Raw genomic sequence first — 17,025 nt, forward strand, 5'->3', positions numbered from 1 at the left:
TGATTGATTATTTTTTATTTCTTTTATATATTATGTACCTAGCCTAATATATGATTTATTATTAAACTAAAACCTCTTCTCAGGTAATGGTACTAAAACCAAGGAATTAAGCACTGTAATATAGGATTCATCAACTTTTTGTCGACATCAGTCCTAGTGGGGCCTTGCATCAGTGCCCCCAAAAGCAACCAACACAAAACTCACTTGGGCTTCAAATTGTATTTTATTACGTATTTTAGGATGAAAATTTTGCTTGCAAAATTTACAGACAGCTATGTCAGCGTTACTGAATTTAGTTAGTTAAAAATTGCGAGGTGACTACTTACAGTAAATAGTAAATAAATCGCTAATATTTTATATAGTGATGTTATTAAAAGTTAAAAATAAAAACACATTTTTCATGGAAGAGCGGTTGGCAATAAAAGTTGGAATTATGAAAAATACAAAAATCGAATTCTTTAGTGGAATAAAAACATATTTTATAGTGAAAAATATTATTGTTTTTAATATTGATTGGAGAAATTTGTGTCGTTTTACATTATCCTTATCATTAGAAGCGTAAGTAAAAAACATTTACACCTAATAATTATATGAAATTATAACTCGTGATAATACCGATACCGTAATTATTTAAGTTAATCACAAAAGTATTAATTTTTATCCATATTTGTATGTTGGCTTGTCAAGTACAATGGGCGTTCCAGTTAATTCATAATGTTAAAATAGTTTAAATGAACTGTTAAGGGTCCCAAATTGATAAACACAGACATCTCAGCATTTCAATAACTTATTAAAATAAAAAATAAAAACCTTATACCCTAGGCCCAATACATTTTTGTTAGCTTAAGTTATCACCCATTTCATAAGTGACTGGTACTTAGCCTACCTTGAAGGCTTCCCTATGTTCAGGCTAAACCTTTAAGTTTTATCTTAGTTAAGGTGCTAACTTCCTGTGACATGTGACTGATCTCACCATAATGTAGAAAATTATGTCGATTTAGGTTTAACTTAAAACAGATATGCTTTCTAGGGTAAACGAAATTAGTCAGAATAAAAAGGTCTCATTCTAAACCTTTTAAAGCTAAAACATATTGTTATTTGTCAGTTATTAGTTGGTCCAGATTTTAAGTTTATGGCCTAACCGTAAATTGTCATTTACTAGGCTACCCAAATCACGTATCTCAGTGAAAGTAAGGCCCGGCCCAAATTGAGACGCAGTCGGAGCAGCGCAGCGCAGGGCAGTGTTTTGTAAACCACGTGTTCGCTAGGAAACGCGCATATTATGGCACAGTGCAGGGCAGGGCAGTGCAGTCCCGCACGTGGACTGCGCGCACTTGTGGTCGAGTCACAAGTGTCTGTGCCGCATTGCTCACCTGCGCCGTGTTGACTAGTGTTTTGTGACAAATCTAGAGGATAATTAAAATTAGTAGAAATTGTGCGTTTTTATCCAGTTTTTAAGTTACGTTACCAGTCATAGTAAGTAGGCCCCTATATAAAAAGTAATTACAAGAATGAAATCTGGGAGAAAATTCAAAAATCACTAAACACTATAAATTCTTTCGCCCTTTCTTTCTTGTTCTCTGGTGAAGAAGTAGGTAACAATAAATCTAGATCAGCACCTGAATCAACTCAGAACTCAAATCCTAATATTTAACAACATGTTCACACAAGAAACTGTATCACTACTATACGAGAACTGTACAACACTGCTTCCCAATATGCGATGTCAACTGTGCAACACAGACTTTTTGCCCAATTCTGCCCTGTGCTGTGCTGCACTGCCCGGAACGTGCCGCACAGCTCAATATGTGCCTGGGCTAAAGGTCTAGGCCTATAAATTAGGAAGGCCCAGGCTAGCTTACTTGAATACTTGATTTCTTCATTTTTGACCAACAAAATTGGATGGATTGCATCATAGGTTACTACACTAAAATATACTTTTAAAATCACTGTAAAAACGTACCGGTAAGTTAGGCCTAACTGACTTATTCAGACCTATTTCTTTTATGGAATTGAGCCACGTTCCACACAGGGTACAGCTCCGCAGAGAATGTAACATGCAATAAAATGCCATAACCAAAAACAACATGCATGCAAATGCAGATAACTGTTAAAAGCATAAGGAAACGAGCGTAGATACAAATGAAGACATTATAATATATAAATAAGCAAATAATGGTAACAATTCACAGGTTAAGGTGTTGAGTATTAGCTAACCCAGGAACTAGCCCCCCATAAATGACGCCCCTGATTTATTCATATCAACGAATATAGGCCTACACCATTAGACTGCGGTATCTTATGATACCGGTACATGTTTGTAGACAAAATAGGGTAAGGGTAACAATAGAGATTTCTTGGAGATAGATTTACAACACCGACACATCAGAGCGTGTATTTAAATGCCAATATGAATGAGCTATGATTGTTCATTGGATGAGATGACTTCCAGCATTGTTAGGCCTACTGAATAAGACGAGACTGGTTCTTTAGCCAGTCAATGAAAGACAACAGGGTTTGTGAACAATTAAAAATATTTGCACATTTCTCTAATCAAACTGCAGATTTGTTTATTTCTAGCCTATGTGTACTGTATGCGTGATGGATGTATCCACTAAACTTTAAGCAACTCATCTGAATAGCCTAGTTCACGTTATCCAGAGTCCCGATTTAGGGAGGAATACCTGTAGAATCAATATGTTATTGTTATTACAATTAAGGTTTCTTAAAATTGTCTTTTAACCTATTTCTTTTGTTCCAATAGGTAACTTAGAGGCATGTATGAAGATAGCTCAGAACAGTTTTCTCTTCGCTGGAACAATTTCTTCAGTAATTTAACTTCAGGCTTCCACTCTTTGTGGGAGGAGGAGGACTTTGTTGACGTTACTCTTGCTGCAGACGGAAAATTTATCCAGGCTCACAAAATAGTTCTTTCAGTCTGCAGTCCATATTTTAAACATTTGTTCAAAGTAAGTCGTCAAGTTTAGTTTATTATTAGACTACCGTACTTAAGTAGGCCTACTCTGGTACTCATTTGTGATGTGATCTATTTAAACATTAGGTAGGTAGTTGTTTGAAAAATGATATGTTTCAAGTTTAAATTTAGAAGTGTTTTTATCCAGTGACTTCAACAGCATAAGTACAATGTAAATTGTTTTACCTAACAGTTGAGTTTTTCTTTATAAAAAAAAAAATCGTTGACAGAGCCACTCATGGAATGTGCTAAATTGCTGAATCTTCCTTATTTTTTTATACTAAATGGAGCAAAACTTACTTAGGACCTAGGTAACTAAATAAGTTTTCGCTATTTAAACAACCTAAAAGCCTACTCCACAATGATTTTTTTAAATTTATTATGAAATCATTTTAAATTGATGATGGTTTTGCTTTTGATATCTACATACCAGTTAATTTTGCAGGTCAATCCATGTAAACATCCAATTGTCATTTTAAAAGATGTCGGGTACAAAGAACTCAGCGGACTTCTGCAGTTCATGTACAAAGGAGAAGTTAACGTTTATCAGGAGGAACTTGCGGATTTCCTGAAAACTGCAGAGCTTCTGCAGATTAAGGGACTTACCAGCAACGACAGTCAGGTTGGCTATGTCAAGTAGACTTTTTATCCTATTGTAAAATATGCAGCCTGTTGATGTGTTTTTCATCTCTGGTTATATTTGAGTGCACAGATACAGACTAAATTTTCTTTTAGCCCTCCTTTTAACAGTTTGTTAAACATTCTTTACTCTTCTTACAATTAATTAATATAAATAAATAATTTTTATTCATTTTTTTACACAGACAAATCCTCAAAAAGAAGAATCAAAGGAAACAAAACCAGCGCCATCTCCAGTGCAAACTGAAGAAAAGAAAAAACAAAATCAAAGCCCAACGCCTTCCTTGCCAGTAAAACGAAAACGTCCAGACGCTGAACAGAATAACATGAACAACACTCACAGAGTTGAAGCTAACGCACAATATTCTCTCCCAGCTTTGCCGCCGTTGGAACCAATAGATTTTGTCGAGAGCGAGTTCCCAGAAAACTGCAATGACAGGCTGGCAAGGCTTTTTGACGTTGACTCTTCAAAACCTGTCACCAATAAGCCAGGTAAGATTGCCATTTAAGTGATTAAACATCACTAATTAAATATTAAAATTCAAGAGCATTGAACACACATTGTATTTGGTTACGAATCAAAACAATAACAAAAAAAAAACACACTTATTTTTAAAGTAAGCTGATCAATTAAATTACGAAAGAGTAATCAAATTCATTACACATCTCCTATCAAGTACCTCCAGTACTTTCAGCAGAGTAAAAGCATGAACTAAACCGATCCTACCCAGAGGGTATCTTCTGTATTGGTGCAAATCAAATTTTAACTCATCACAATTGCACTTGGTTGTACAAGGTTAAATTTTATACTTCAAAAATGTTTCAATGTATTAAAATATTCCTTCATTATATTAGTTACATTTCTTATTATTTATAAAATTTTCATGTTTAGCTCAAGATTCTTTTATGCTCCGACACAAAATTTAAATTTTCTGAATCTTCTAGTTTAGGCTGTCAATGAAGATTTTATCTAACAATAAAAACAAGTGTAAACTTATTTTTAACAAATATTAACATTCATTATATATTTTTCAGTCCTCTTTTTGCTCCAGCACAATTTTATACCTGTTGTAAAATTTAGTGAAAATAAAAATGTTTTAAAAATTCCTGTTCACTTTTTTCAGGTCAAAGGCTAATTGCAAATTTTTCTCAAGACCCAATGGATGCTGCTCAAGGTAATAAACTAATATTGACGATTGTGTAGTAATAATATGAATTAATTTTTCACTGGAAAACAAGTAGTTCATTGTTCCGATGTTTCATTATAACATGCATTAGTTTAATAAAGAATATACTCTTAGAGACCAAGTCAGAGCCTCACTTAACTAATTCTCAACCAAGTCTCGATAAACTAACTTACTGAATTACTGAACTATTATGCCAACATTATAGGCAAATATTTTAAAAGATGAGTGTAAAGTGAATAAAAGCTTTGTAACTGATTAGGAATAGTTGATCACTTTCCCAAGATATTACAATTTGATTTTACAAAATATTAGACTTACTATTTATGAATGAGAGAATAGCACAATACCATTCTTGTCAAAATATTAAGTTATACAAAGGGTGGTTATCCATTCAACATTGATTGCTGCTTATCAACAGCATTTCTGTACGCTAATTCAAAAATATATTTTTATTTTCATTTATTATCTATAAAATTCTTTATGACTGACTGAAGTAATTTTAATATTTAAAAACCCAGTATTGAAAATGAAATGATGTAATTTGTTAGCATTCAGATTAGTTATTCATGTTCAGGTTTAGAGGTACTTTTTACGCTCAGCTGTTGATTGTTTATTTTACTGATTTTGAGTTTGATCCTGTCACACAACAAGGGTAATTGTTTAAACATGGTGAAAAGACTCAATTCTGTTGGTATATGTTTCAGCAACTTTTCGAGTGACTTCTCGCGGCAGGCTGCAGTTGGTGCAGAACAACTACGTTTACCACTGTAACCGACAAAAGGACAATAAGATATTCTGGAAGTGTGCCGAGTACAACAGGACAGGCTGCCGTGGCCGCTGTATCAGCATCGGATGGGCCGTCACTGTGACTCACGCACTGCACAACCACCACCCCGTGTGGTCAGAGGGCTCAGACGACTCCAAGATCATCAGCGATTTTTCAGAAATGAAAAAAATCTTCGGCTCCCCCCGATCCGACGGAAGTGTAAACCCCGCTTTGCCTGCTTATCAGAAGAGCCTGGCGAGTCAACCTGATAACAACGCCTCTATTAATCTGGAAAGCTTTTGATTTAAAGTGATCAGTTCTGCGACACCTAAGTCCGTTTAGATGTGATTGATTTGTGATATGGTTTAGTGGTTTCGGTTGGAGATCGTTCACTGGTTTTATTTTAGGTCAGTTTTGTCAAACGATGGTAAACCTTGATTTGAGATGCTACATAATAAAGCAGGTGGTAGCACTGTTTGGTAAGTTTTAGCGTAGTTTTATGTATTCTTACAAAAGGTTTAATTTAAATAATTCCCGGTTTCTATTTGTGATTTGATCTCAGGAATAACATGAAATAATTCATGTAAAAACTGTTACAAAATATTTCAAATCATCTTCTGTAGTTTTTAAACATTTGCTATAACTAAGTGAAATATTGTACTTTGCGGGTTTTACCACTAGAATATTCTTCAAAAAGTCACATGTGAAATATTAACAGCATTGATTTAAATAGTTTTTTAAAGATTACCTTATGAGTTAAAAAAAGAGTTAATTATTTTTTTTAATTAAGGCCTACTCTTTTTACCTGACCAAACCATAATGATTGTAAAAGATCCCAAAACTTTAAATTTTATGGTAAAAAAGCTTGAACATTAAAGAAAAAGTCAAGATTTCAACTCGCTTATTTTATTGGAGTCATGATTTTGATTGAAAATGTTTAGTGAATCTTTGTGCTTGATTAAACTGTTGGAAGTGTTTATTATTTATAATTATTAATTAATTAAATATCAGCCTATGCTTGGTAACGGTAACCCAAGCAAATGTTCTAGTTTAAATTGGGTAGCATTTCTAACTTACCCAGAATAATAATATCTTTAGTGATGTGAACAAAGCATTGTCCTGCTTACTTACTGGTCATAATCTCAAATTTTCTATGTTTAATAGCATACTATAGACAAGTATAAAAGCCAATCAAAATAGGCTACTGCATTTAAATTTGTTTATCAAATTTTGGCACAAATGCATAAAAATGTAGGTATGGTACAAACCTTGCTGTTTTTACAGTCCAACCTCAGTATAACGAATCTGAAGGGACCGAACTGAATATTCGTTATATCAAGGATTTCGTTAAAACGGGGTTCGTTATATAGAGGTTAGGTTTGCAGGAATTTCGCTAAGTCGAGGTTCAGAACCAGCGTCGGTCAATATAGGTCGGGATTTGACCACATTAAAATACAATTAAAGTAGCATAGGCTACAATACTTTACAGTACAGTGTTTACATTGTACAGTAGAACCTAAATTATTCGGCATAATAAAGGGGAGAGATCTTGAATATTGCGCAATCATGACAATGGCATTGACCTTGGTATAAATGGTATAGGTTAAAAGCTGTAAGTTTAAAATCACAGCTTGTTCTAATCCTCCTAAAACCTAGCCAAACACTGTATTAGGTAGTCATAAACCATGTAAAGAACAAAACAAAACAGTAGAAAGTTTTGTAAGCTACTGCTCGTGATAGGCCGGTAGGCTACTTACTGTACAGTACTGATTTATCACAACAGAGGAATGTCAATAATAATCATTAACTATAGCATTGGTGTTGCTAGTTGAAACAAATCGTATTGAAAACAATAAATTATAAGTCATTATAAAAGTGTATAATCATAGCCAACTTAAGGATAATAAAAACACTCGTAAAAGGAATGTTAAAATAACGATGTTACTATTCTTTCTCTTTGGTTTGTGTTCGCCATAGTTATCCCATATCGCCCTATCACAGCTTACTAAACATTACGTCATCAGTCCTCAGAGAATGAACTCAGTTCTCAGTTGCAACATAGCGCGCGCAGTGACAGCAGACAAAGATGTAAAACGGAGCAGACGAATGTTAGCGCAAGCGATGACGTGACCTTTCCATTTAATTTGATAAAGAAACAGATTTTCCCAAAACAATAATTGGGTGGGGGATATGTTATATCGAGGGAAAGACGTAGACAATTCGTTATGCAGAGGTTAAATTCGCAATGTAGAGGTTCTGACAATGACAAATTCGTTATATTGAGGTGTCTTATTTTAGCCGAAATCACGAAAAATTCGTTAAATCAAGGTCGTTGTTATGGTTTGTTCGTTATGTAGAGGTAAAATATACATTGTGTCTTATGGAGAGTTCTAGGGGATTAAACAAAAATTCGTTATATCAAGGAATTCGTTATATCGAGGTTCGTTATATCAAGGTTAGACTGTATTTTAAATATTATTTTCGAAAAGGACTACAGCTTTAACTGGGGAAACAAAGTTCAACAAATTAAAATCACTCACATAATTTTGATTTGGGTGGCACACAGGTTTTCTCAGATAAATTGGTTATCCCCAAGTAAGCTAGTTTACATATTTTCCCTTTTAAAAAATTTAAACAGTTTTGATTTGATTTTTTTTTAAATCTTAATCTTTTTCGTAAACCTTAATTCCACTTTCCTATCTATCCAATCCACTTTCTGCATTTTTTGCCTTTTCAATCATAACAATATTTATTCTCAGAGCTCACTTTTAGCATGATGACCTGATGATATTTTGTACAATAATGTATTTTCAACATTGTAAAGGTGCTTTTTAGTAAATTTGTATATATATGTTTATTTCAGATACGAATACTAATTTTGTATTTAGATTTTTTTTTATAAAATCACAGTAGAACCCCCCGTTAACTGAAATGTTTCCATAAATCAATACAGGGCTAAAATATAAGTACCATATGCAATATGTAAACAGCGAGGTGTAGCGCCGAGCCTCTCTCTCGAGAAAGGGCTTTTCTAACCCATAGTTACATTTTTGTAGTTGAAATAAAACACTGAATTATATAGTCATTATTTGAGATTCATTTTTCCTTCACACCGTGATAATACATAGGCTGTTTTTTTGCATATGACGGGGGTTAACCGAAAAATTGGTTATCTGAAACGGCTCCCCCCGTTTTTTTTTTTTTGTTACCTGGGGTTCTACTGTATTTTAATTATTCTAGTAATAAAATGCATATTGTATGACTTGCGTTATCTAACATAACGATTTATTGTGCTTAGGGTAATGTACAAATCTAGTCTTATCAATGTCTAAATCTTTATATTTTATTACTTAGCTTTACTTCCACTTGGAAGCAAAAGTTGAACTAGTGATTATATTAACTCTAAAATTGTACAACGTAAGTATGTGTGTATTGTGGAAGCAGTGACAAATCATGATTTTAGTCTTATGCTTGGTTATTAATTTTATTGCTTTATGTCTAATTAAATTGTTACGATTGTTAAGAAAGTTTGTTTCTATTTATTTTAAATTACTAGCTTTACTTATTTTGTTAAGTTTTATTGTTGTTACTAAAATTGTTTTACTTATGTTTGTCTTATGTTTCTGTGATATTGTTTCTTTCAGATTTATTTAACCTTAATAAATAATAAATATTATTGAATAAAAAATAGTGTTATTTTTTTAGAAAAACCTTTGCATTATTTAATTGCTAATAATTGCTCAGCCAATTTGATTACTTTGGCATATTTTTGTATGAAACCAACCCTGCAAATAAAAGATGAAATTCAAACTTGCAGATTTCATGTTCATGCAAACATTTACAAACTTGATACTTCTAGGTTATTTTATCAATGTAGCAAAAATAATTGGCTTCATGGAAATTACATAATTTCACAAACAAAAGAATATAAAGCAAAGCTTTCATCTAAAGCTTTATGAGATCCCTTAAGATCAAATCTAATCACAGAACATGTTTGATTTGATAGAAGCGTAGATTTTCCCGCAAATTGATTTTAGTAAAAGTATTGTTACATTACAATAGCCTTGTTTGACTAGTTATCTTTATAAATAAAATTAGAGTTTTGTCTGTACATTTGCTCAGAATTACATATTTTTAGGTTATTTTTACGTTTTATACATTAAAGAAGCAGAAACGAGTCTTATCTATATTTCTGTCTGTCTGTAACACTCAAGATGGCATTTTGGACTATCTTCTCCAGGAAAACGAGAGTACCTATCTAGATCCAAGTCATTTTGATGTATTCACTGGATTGGCGAGAGTGTCTTTAGCCATTGAAATATGGCATCACTACTTTGTAAATAAAATTACGGACGTTCAAAAATGCAGTTTTGTGCGATTTTTGTCAAGTGTTGTCCAATTTTTATCACATATCATCTATGAAATAACGAACAGCTGTTCGGATCAAGATTTTTCTAGCTGTTACTGATATGTTTACAAATGTTGTTTACTAATACTGCAACTTTTTCGATCACGTTTAGAAGGTAAATCCCAACCAAGTGAGATAAAAACGTTTTTTTTTTTTACATAACAGATTTAATTAATCGCAAGTGCAATAATATAGTGTAACCGTAAATGAAATTAAATAACTAGGCATCATCCAGGTCAGGAACCAGAGATTCTTTGTGTAAAAAATTCTTCTTGAGTTTTGATAACCAGAAAGAAGACCTTGGAATCAGTTTTGTATATGGCTGGGAAACTTAAATTTATTAATGATCGTCGCCAATAGTTTAGAAACAAGGTTTCCAATAATTGTCGGCGCTTCAATGGCGGTTGTGTTGTTAAGTGTAAAGTAAAAAATCACGACTGCAGTGGGTGGTTGTAACAGAAGCTTACGGATGATGCTAAACTTGGTTTTCTAATGTGTCACTTTCTGTTCCTACCATTGACTATATATATAGTGAATAGTTAAATCGTCTATAGTACTTCGTTTCATATAGTAAGCCGTCATTTCGGGTCATCTTCGTTCCAAGCAAATATAAATTGTTATGATAAAATTTGATGACATTAACAAAGACTTCAAATACTAATTTTATATGTACTTTGTTACGCTTAAAGCGTCACAAATTCCCTAATTAAGTTCTGTATTTTTGTGTGTATGTCTGTTGGTAACGCATTAATGTCCTTATTTCTCAGTATTTCACGAAAAGGACAAGAGCACCTTGATAGTGAAAGTGTCAACCCGAATAAAGTGTTAAATTGCGAGGTTGAGGTAGTACCTACCTTAAATACTTTTAACCATTGTGGAAAGTAACTTTCAAATATAGGCCTACCTTAGGGCCATGCCTAATATATCTATAAAGCATTATTTAGTTTAATCATTGGATTTAACTTATGGACCAACACGATCCGGGTGACATTTAATTGCGAAGCATTTGTTTTGGCTTGAAACTGTCAGATACTGTAGTTGCGAAGGTTTATATATAATAGTTTTGCCAGCATATCTGAAAATATGAAAACCAACTGATGTTCTTATAAGAAGGTTTCAACTGAACACGGATAAGACCCTTTGCGTAGAACGGGCACATAGCTAGTACCTACTAAATGTTTTATGGCAACTAACTCATACCATAATCAGGTCTGTCCTCTTCTACGATTCGTCGTACACATAAAATTTAAAACAAAACACATGCTGACAGGACACATTTAACAAATTAACGTAACGTCTTTTCACTTTAGTTGCTGAGGCACTAAGCCTCGTTTACACGAGACCAGTTTCTTGCCTCTAATGTATTTTAAGTTGCCTGAGGCAAGTAACCTGCCTGCCAACTGGCTTTGTGTTAATGTGGCTTTGATGCATTTTCATTAATTGTCATATTTGTTGTTGGAAAAATTAGATTTATAAGACACAAAAAACTATATATTTTGTAGTAATACACTTTCAAAAACAATTTTATCACTACTGGCTGTTTTGTTATAATCCTAGAGTGCCACTCCTACCACCATTCACTTAATACTAGATTTCGTTTTTGCATTTTGTAAGGACGAGTCCTCACACAGCAATAATGCATGTTGCAGTATAGGAAATGTCACATTGACAGATTCTTACTTTGGCTCAAAAACTCTTATAGTAAGAGTAACATGAAAGTTAGGCAACTGCTGGGAGATGTAACCTCCACAGAAATAGTGATAGTACACCTTTGACAATAAATTTTGTTTAAATACTTCACATGGCTGAGCTCTAAACCAATACAAAGAGTTGGAACACAAGTCCAACTGTTTTGCTATAGTAGACAAGCACAGCTCAACATCAAGAGAAGCCAGATAATAAAATTAGTATTTGACGAGTCATGGAATCTTTAAAACAATGCTTGTAAATTGCTCTCAGACTATAAGTCTACGATGATAAAAAGCATGTAGTTATGAAATAGTAGAAGGTTTAACAAAACATGAGAAGTAATGGAATCGATGACGTTTTATTAAATGCAGTGTATAACAATTACGAGTGAGTTATTTTAAGACGCAGATCTTATGTAAAGCACTTAGTCCTCGTAGATCCAGGCTTGGCAGGCTGGAGTCCATGAGACGAGATCCTTCTCGTCGAACCATAAGGCAATCTCCTTGTTGGCAGACTCAACTGCGTCTGAACCATGAATGATGTTCCTGAAACAGAACACAAGTTAAATTTAGGAGAAGACCAATGGAGAAAATACGCCGTCTACAGTCGTAGAATCAAAACATATTTCATCATCTATGTTTTGTTAGGCTAGTTAAAATTTTAAATGAACGATTTAGGGTAAATGTTGTCATATGAAGTTCATGTTTTGACATTTCCTGATAACAATTCTATGACTTGAGGTGCCCAATGTGAGTTTGTTTAAACCAATATGGTTAAATAAGTGTAGCAGATTTGAAATTAATTGATATCATGATTTAATTTATATTATTTTAATATTTTATTCTACGATAGTTCAGATTGTTGTTACATTTACTTGTTCAATTGTTTCTATTTAAGACTATATTATACAGAATTAAGAATGAATAAACCTCACTCCTTTTTTTCTTAATAATTAGTGAAATCAGTGATATCAACAAGAATAAAATAAAATAAGTTAAATTAAGCCACCGGCAGCCTGGAGTGAAGTAAAATTCAGTCTTTTTTCGTATCATGTATAGACCAGATCCTAGACCTAACATAAAAAACGACAGCATCTTGTACGTCCCCTACTGGTTAACAGGTTTAGACCCAGATGCCATCTGTCATTGGGCTATGAATTAATGATGATATCTAACAAAAAGATCAATGTTAAATAGAAACAAAACCAGAGTTTGGATCGTTCCCTTTCAATAGGTTAAAATTGCCATTGGCGTGGATACAACACACAAGATAAAATAAAATACACCAGGATGGAAGATAATAAAAAGTCATGTAATAACCTCGTGCTATCGTGGCAATATTGTATAATTTTCCGCAGTTGAAATTTTTTACATGTGACGATGTTAAAGCCAGAAGAATGGTGTTGTTTACTGGACGCTCAATCATAGATTACTGTGATCATCCTTTGAAACAAAGGCAGTACTGTGATCATTTTCTGCTATTTTGATTTTCTTACAACACGTTAACAACGTTAAAAGAGAGCGAACTGAACGATGTTAATAACTGGACGCTTAACAGTAGGTTATTGGTGATAGTTCAAAATTTCCCGGTCTTAGAATTAATTTACATATAAATTTATTTAAAGATCTGACACAATTCTCGGTTTCCCTAATTGGCTGGACTCCTTGCCTATCGATTTTCTTTCTAGGCCTAGGCCTACAAGTTTGTTTCTCTGCATACCTTCCAGTCTGAATGCAGTAGTCTCCTCTGATGGTACCGGGGTTAGAGTCCTGAGGATTTGTGGTTCCCAATAAAAACCTTCCAGTCTTCACCACGTTCAAGCCTTCCCAGACCTGAACAGATCCATACAAACTTCAAATTCTAGATTTCAGATATTACTCCCAGTACCGTAGTTAAGTGTATCTCATTTAAAGTAAAAGTGGTACGGTAGTCAAAAGTCAGTGGCCAGTGGTAGTTAAGTTATTTAGTTCACATATTAATTTCAAGTAGCCTAAGTATCTAATTCATAGAACTATGTGGTTGGTGAACAATTTAAATACAGTAGACGTCCTCTTATTCGGACACCTTTTAACCAGACTAAGCTCAGCGGAAATGACATCTCTTTAAACAGACAATTTTTATCAGCACATCGGTTTAACCGGACTAAACCAGAAAAAGATTTGAGACCAGTGTACACGTGTCTAAATACAATGCTCTCCTAAATTTAAGTCAAATACACATTTAAACGGTCCGTTTTTACGAGTTTTTGGAATGTCGGTTTAACAGGAAAAACTGTTATCCGGACTGGCCTCAGTCCCGTAGAGTCCAGATAAGAGGGAGTCTACCGTGCATGTAATCTTGAAATTGATGATTTAATCCAAAGATTCAATTTCTGATGATCACAGATTACCAAACTAAGAGTGCTACCAGGTTTTAATAGGTAGTGAATGATTTAATAAAAGCGGTTTACGTTAACGTTTACAAAGTTACGTTAAAGACTACAAAATAAATTAAAAGATGGTAGGCTACCTCTGGTTAATTTAGCATAATTTCTCGGATACATCATGTCTTAAGTCTTCAAAACAACCACTGCCAACTAGTCTAGAATTTAACACATCAAGTCTAGTATTTAACACATAGATTAAAACAAGCCAATGCTTTGTTATATGCTTTACAAATTTAAATATTCTTAACTTGATTTTAGCGGTTGAAACACTAAATGTTTGATATGTCAAGGAAAATGCAAAGATATAAAATTTCTGTCTTACCATAGGAACAACTGGGCCAGAAGCCATGTACTTCACAAGACCGGGAAAGAAAGGCTTGCTGGAGAGGTCTGCGTAGTGCTTCTTCAACAGTTCTTCAGAGGCCTGCAACATAATTTGTTGTTGACTAGGCTATTGTCTATTTGACTTGGAATAAACTTATGACAATCGTAAAAAACCAATAGGCTACAATTAAATAGTAATAAATAGAAATACGATGATTGATGAGAAGGCCTATGTTTAAGAATTATTATACTTAGTTTATAGAACATAGAGATGGAGACCCATCAATTAGGCTGGGTTAAAATGAGTTTTCCTCACTGTGTTAAGTATGAGCATCCCATAGACGATGCTTTCGAAACAACTCCTTTATTCTACGAAGAACAAAGACCCTTCGGGCCAATGACCCTTACAGTTTTTATTTGTGTGTCCCAAATCAATTTATTATCCAACTCACTCCCAAAAAGTCAGCAGTTTTTGAAATTATGATTTGATCCTCTTCAATTCACATCAGAATCTGTTACAGTGTGTTATGATATTAAACTTAATGTCCAGACCAGGAAAAGGAGAGGTCTAAGAACAGATCCCTGTGGGACACCTTAAGAGATCAACTTGTGGGGGATGAAATTCTTTCATATTGATTAGTAATAGCTTTATTGTAACCTTTTTTAAAACACGGAGGATACACGTCTGATAACCGTACGTGGATTAGGCGTCCGGCAGTGACGTCACCGGGTTGTGGGGGCCCGGAACGACATTAACTTACCACAACGATACCATGTACAGCCATCGGTGTTCATAACTGCTGGACGCCTAATCCACGTCCGGTTGTATTCTCTGCATTTTTAAAAGGGTGTTACCGTGGTAATAATTTAGGTAATTATTTGGACGCAAAAGTGAAATTTTTTTTTCGTAATGACCTAAATTTCACGCTGAATCCGAAAATGACGTTTTTATTTTACCGGAAATTCCCGAAAAAAGGGAAAAACAGGAAAAATTTTCTTACTCAAAATACGTCATGTGGGTACTCAAAATACGCGGATAATTGTGTAGATTAAGAATATGCAAGAATTTTTTTGATCCGATGAAAAACACCGGAGATAGGGCGAAAATAATCGGTTAAGTTAGGCTTGGTTAGGTTAGGTTAGGTTTGGTTAGGTTAGTTTAGGTTAAAAATTTTGTTTCCCTTTTTCGGGAATTTCCGGTATTTTCCAAAAAATAAAAACGCAATTTTCGGATTCAGCGTGAAATTTAGGTCATTATGAAAAAAAAATTTCACTTTTGCGAGTAGTCACTACGTCCAAATAATTACTTACCATAATTTAAATTAGGGCCTAATTGAATTGGAGTTGAAGATTAAAATCATCCATGTGCCTAGCCTAGGCCTAGTACAGTTTAAGACCAGGTAGCAGATGAATGAGTGTCTTGTTTTAAGATATGTACCGGTATCCAAAATCAACTAACAAACAATACATACTAAGTTAGGGCTATACCTAGTTAGTTACAAAAGTGCATTAAACATTTTTGTAAAATAAATATTACAAAGCCTAGGTAGTCTAATAAAGCACATGATGAAACTCACCCAGGTTAACTTCAAAGCGACTAGTTTAAATCCTTTGGACTCAAACCTTTTGATGATTTTTCCGACTAGACCTCTTTGAACGCCATCGGGCTTAACCATAATAAAAGTGCGCTCTTTGTTGGCTGCCATTGCTCTTGAAAAGAAAGAATAAATTGCTAGCAAAGTACAAACAACCATACGATACGGGTCTCCGGCTTGATGAAGAAGAGCGATTTTCAGAAGAAACTCTTTTGATATATCCTTCCTTCCACCACCACTGCGTCGCGTTGTACACGTTAAGTACACAAGTCTGCCAACCAAAACTCCTATATAAAAATTCTAAATTAAATACCAAGGATTATAGCTAATATCGAAAGTTCAAGAAATGTGTTAAATAGCCTACATACATCCTAATTGTATCTAATTTTAAAAGATGAAATTCGGCATTCCCATCATACAGTATTTCTTGAAAATCTGGCACCAGGAACGTTTTAAGTAACTTTATTTTGTTGAACTGTGGCACGGCCGCCTTTAACTCCAGGCCGCGGCCTTCGAAGTGGCAACGTTGCAAGTAGCCAAGTAGGGTTGTAGTTGTAACAGCTGTTTTATTAGGAAGCAGCTAATGGTATTTTTTGTGTGTTTACCAAAGCTTGGTTACTGTACCATGAAAATATTGACTCTACTTTAAATAGATTTTCAATTCTTATTGTTTTGGTTTTCAATTCTGTATGTTTTATTTTCAATATTTTAATAAATTTATGTTCATAAATTAAAATTAAAATCAATAAAGTGCGAATTAACGAGCTGATGTCACCTGTCTGCCATGTTCTCTTATGGGACGTCTGACGTTAAACAACCCTACTTGTGACGTTGCCAATTCTACCAGGCCATGGCCTGGAGCACACTGGAGTTAAAGGTGGCCGTGACTGTGGTAAGTAGTGTCAAAGATAAAACATTTATTTGTGTTGGATGTACACATTTCGTCTATGGTGGTATTATCATAGACTAACCAACACAAGGGAGTATGTTTATCTATGGTATTATCTAAAAACTGAAA

The 17,025-nt window shown here is 34.0% G+C and overlaps 2 protein-coding genes across 2 annotated transcripts; one reads left to right on the forward strand and one right to left on the reverse strand.

Annotated features, from left to right (window-relative positions):
- Window positions 1-443: 443 nt before the first annotated feature.
- LOC128994669 (protein abrupt-like) lies at window positions 444-6,299 on the forward strand. Its single transcript, XM_054419368.1, has 6 exons — window positions 444-558; window positions 2,765-2,969; window positions 3,420-3,596; window positions 3,799-4,105; window positions 4,738-4,788; window positions 5,505-6,299. Exons 2-6 carry the CDS (start codon window positions 2,778-2,780, stop codon window positions 5,867-5,869), a joined length of 1,092 nt encoding a protein of 363 aa, XP_054275343.1. The 5' UTR covers window positions 444-558; window positions 2,765-2,777; the 3' UTR covers window positions 5,870-6,299.
- A 5,703-nt stretch (window positions 6,300-12,002) lies between these two features.
- On the reverse strand, window positions 12,003-16,212 carry LOC128994425 (nucleoside diphosphate kinase). The gene is made up of 4 exons (XM_054418986.1): window positions 15,990-16,212; window positions 14,411-14,512; window positions 13,383-13,495; window positions 12,003-12,208 (listed from the first exon to the last, which is right to left on the reverse strand). Exons 1-4 carry the CDS (start codon window positions 16,164-16,166, stop codon window positions 12,088-12,090), a joined length of 513 nt encoding a protein of 170 aa, XP_054274961.1. The 5' UTR covers window positions 16,167-16,212; the 3' UTR covers window positions 12,003-12,087.
- Window positions 16,213-17,025: the final 813 nt, after the last annotated feature.

The sequence above is a fragment of the Macrosteles quadrilineatus genome, unplaced genomic scaffold, assembly GCF_028750875.1.
Source record: "Macrosteles quadrilineatus isolate MER2022 unplaced genomic scaffold, UCM_ALF_1.0 Scaffold_5__1_contigs__length_97177068, whole genome shotgun sequence".
In the NCBI taxonomy this organism is placed as follows: domain Eukaryota; kingdom Metazoa; phylum Arthropoda; class Insecta; order Hemiptera; family Cicadellidae; genus Macrosteles; species Macrosteles quadrilineatus.

Coding starts and splice junctions, on each gene's coding strand:
- LOC128994669 (XM_054419368.1), top strand. CDS start 2,778: ATGTATGAAGATAGCTCAGAACAGTTTTCTCTTCGCTGGAACAATTTC. Junction 4,106..4,737: donor ACCTGTCACCAATAAGCCAG/GTAAGATTGCCA, acceptor CACTTTTTTCAG/GTCAAAGGCTAATTGCAAAT. Junction 4,789..5,504: donor CCCAATGGATGCTGCTCAAG/GTAATAAACTAA, acceptor TATATGTTTCAG/CAACTTTTCGAGTGACTTCT.
- LOC128994425 (XM_054418986.1), bottom strand. CDS start 16,166: ATGGTTGTTTGTACTTTGCTAGCAATTTATTCTTTCTTTTCAAGAGCA. Junction 13,496..14,410: donor CTGGCCCAGTTGTTCCTATG/GTAAGACAGAAA, acceptor GGATCTGTTCAG/GTCTGGGAAGGCTTGAACGT. Junction 12,209..13,382: donor TACTGCATTCAGACTGGAAG/GTATGCAGAGAA, acceptor GTTCTGTTTCAG/GAACATCATTCATGGTTCAG.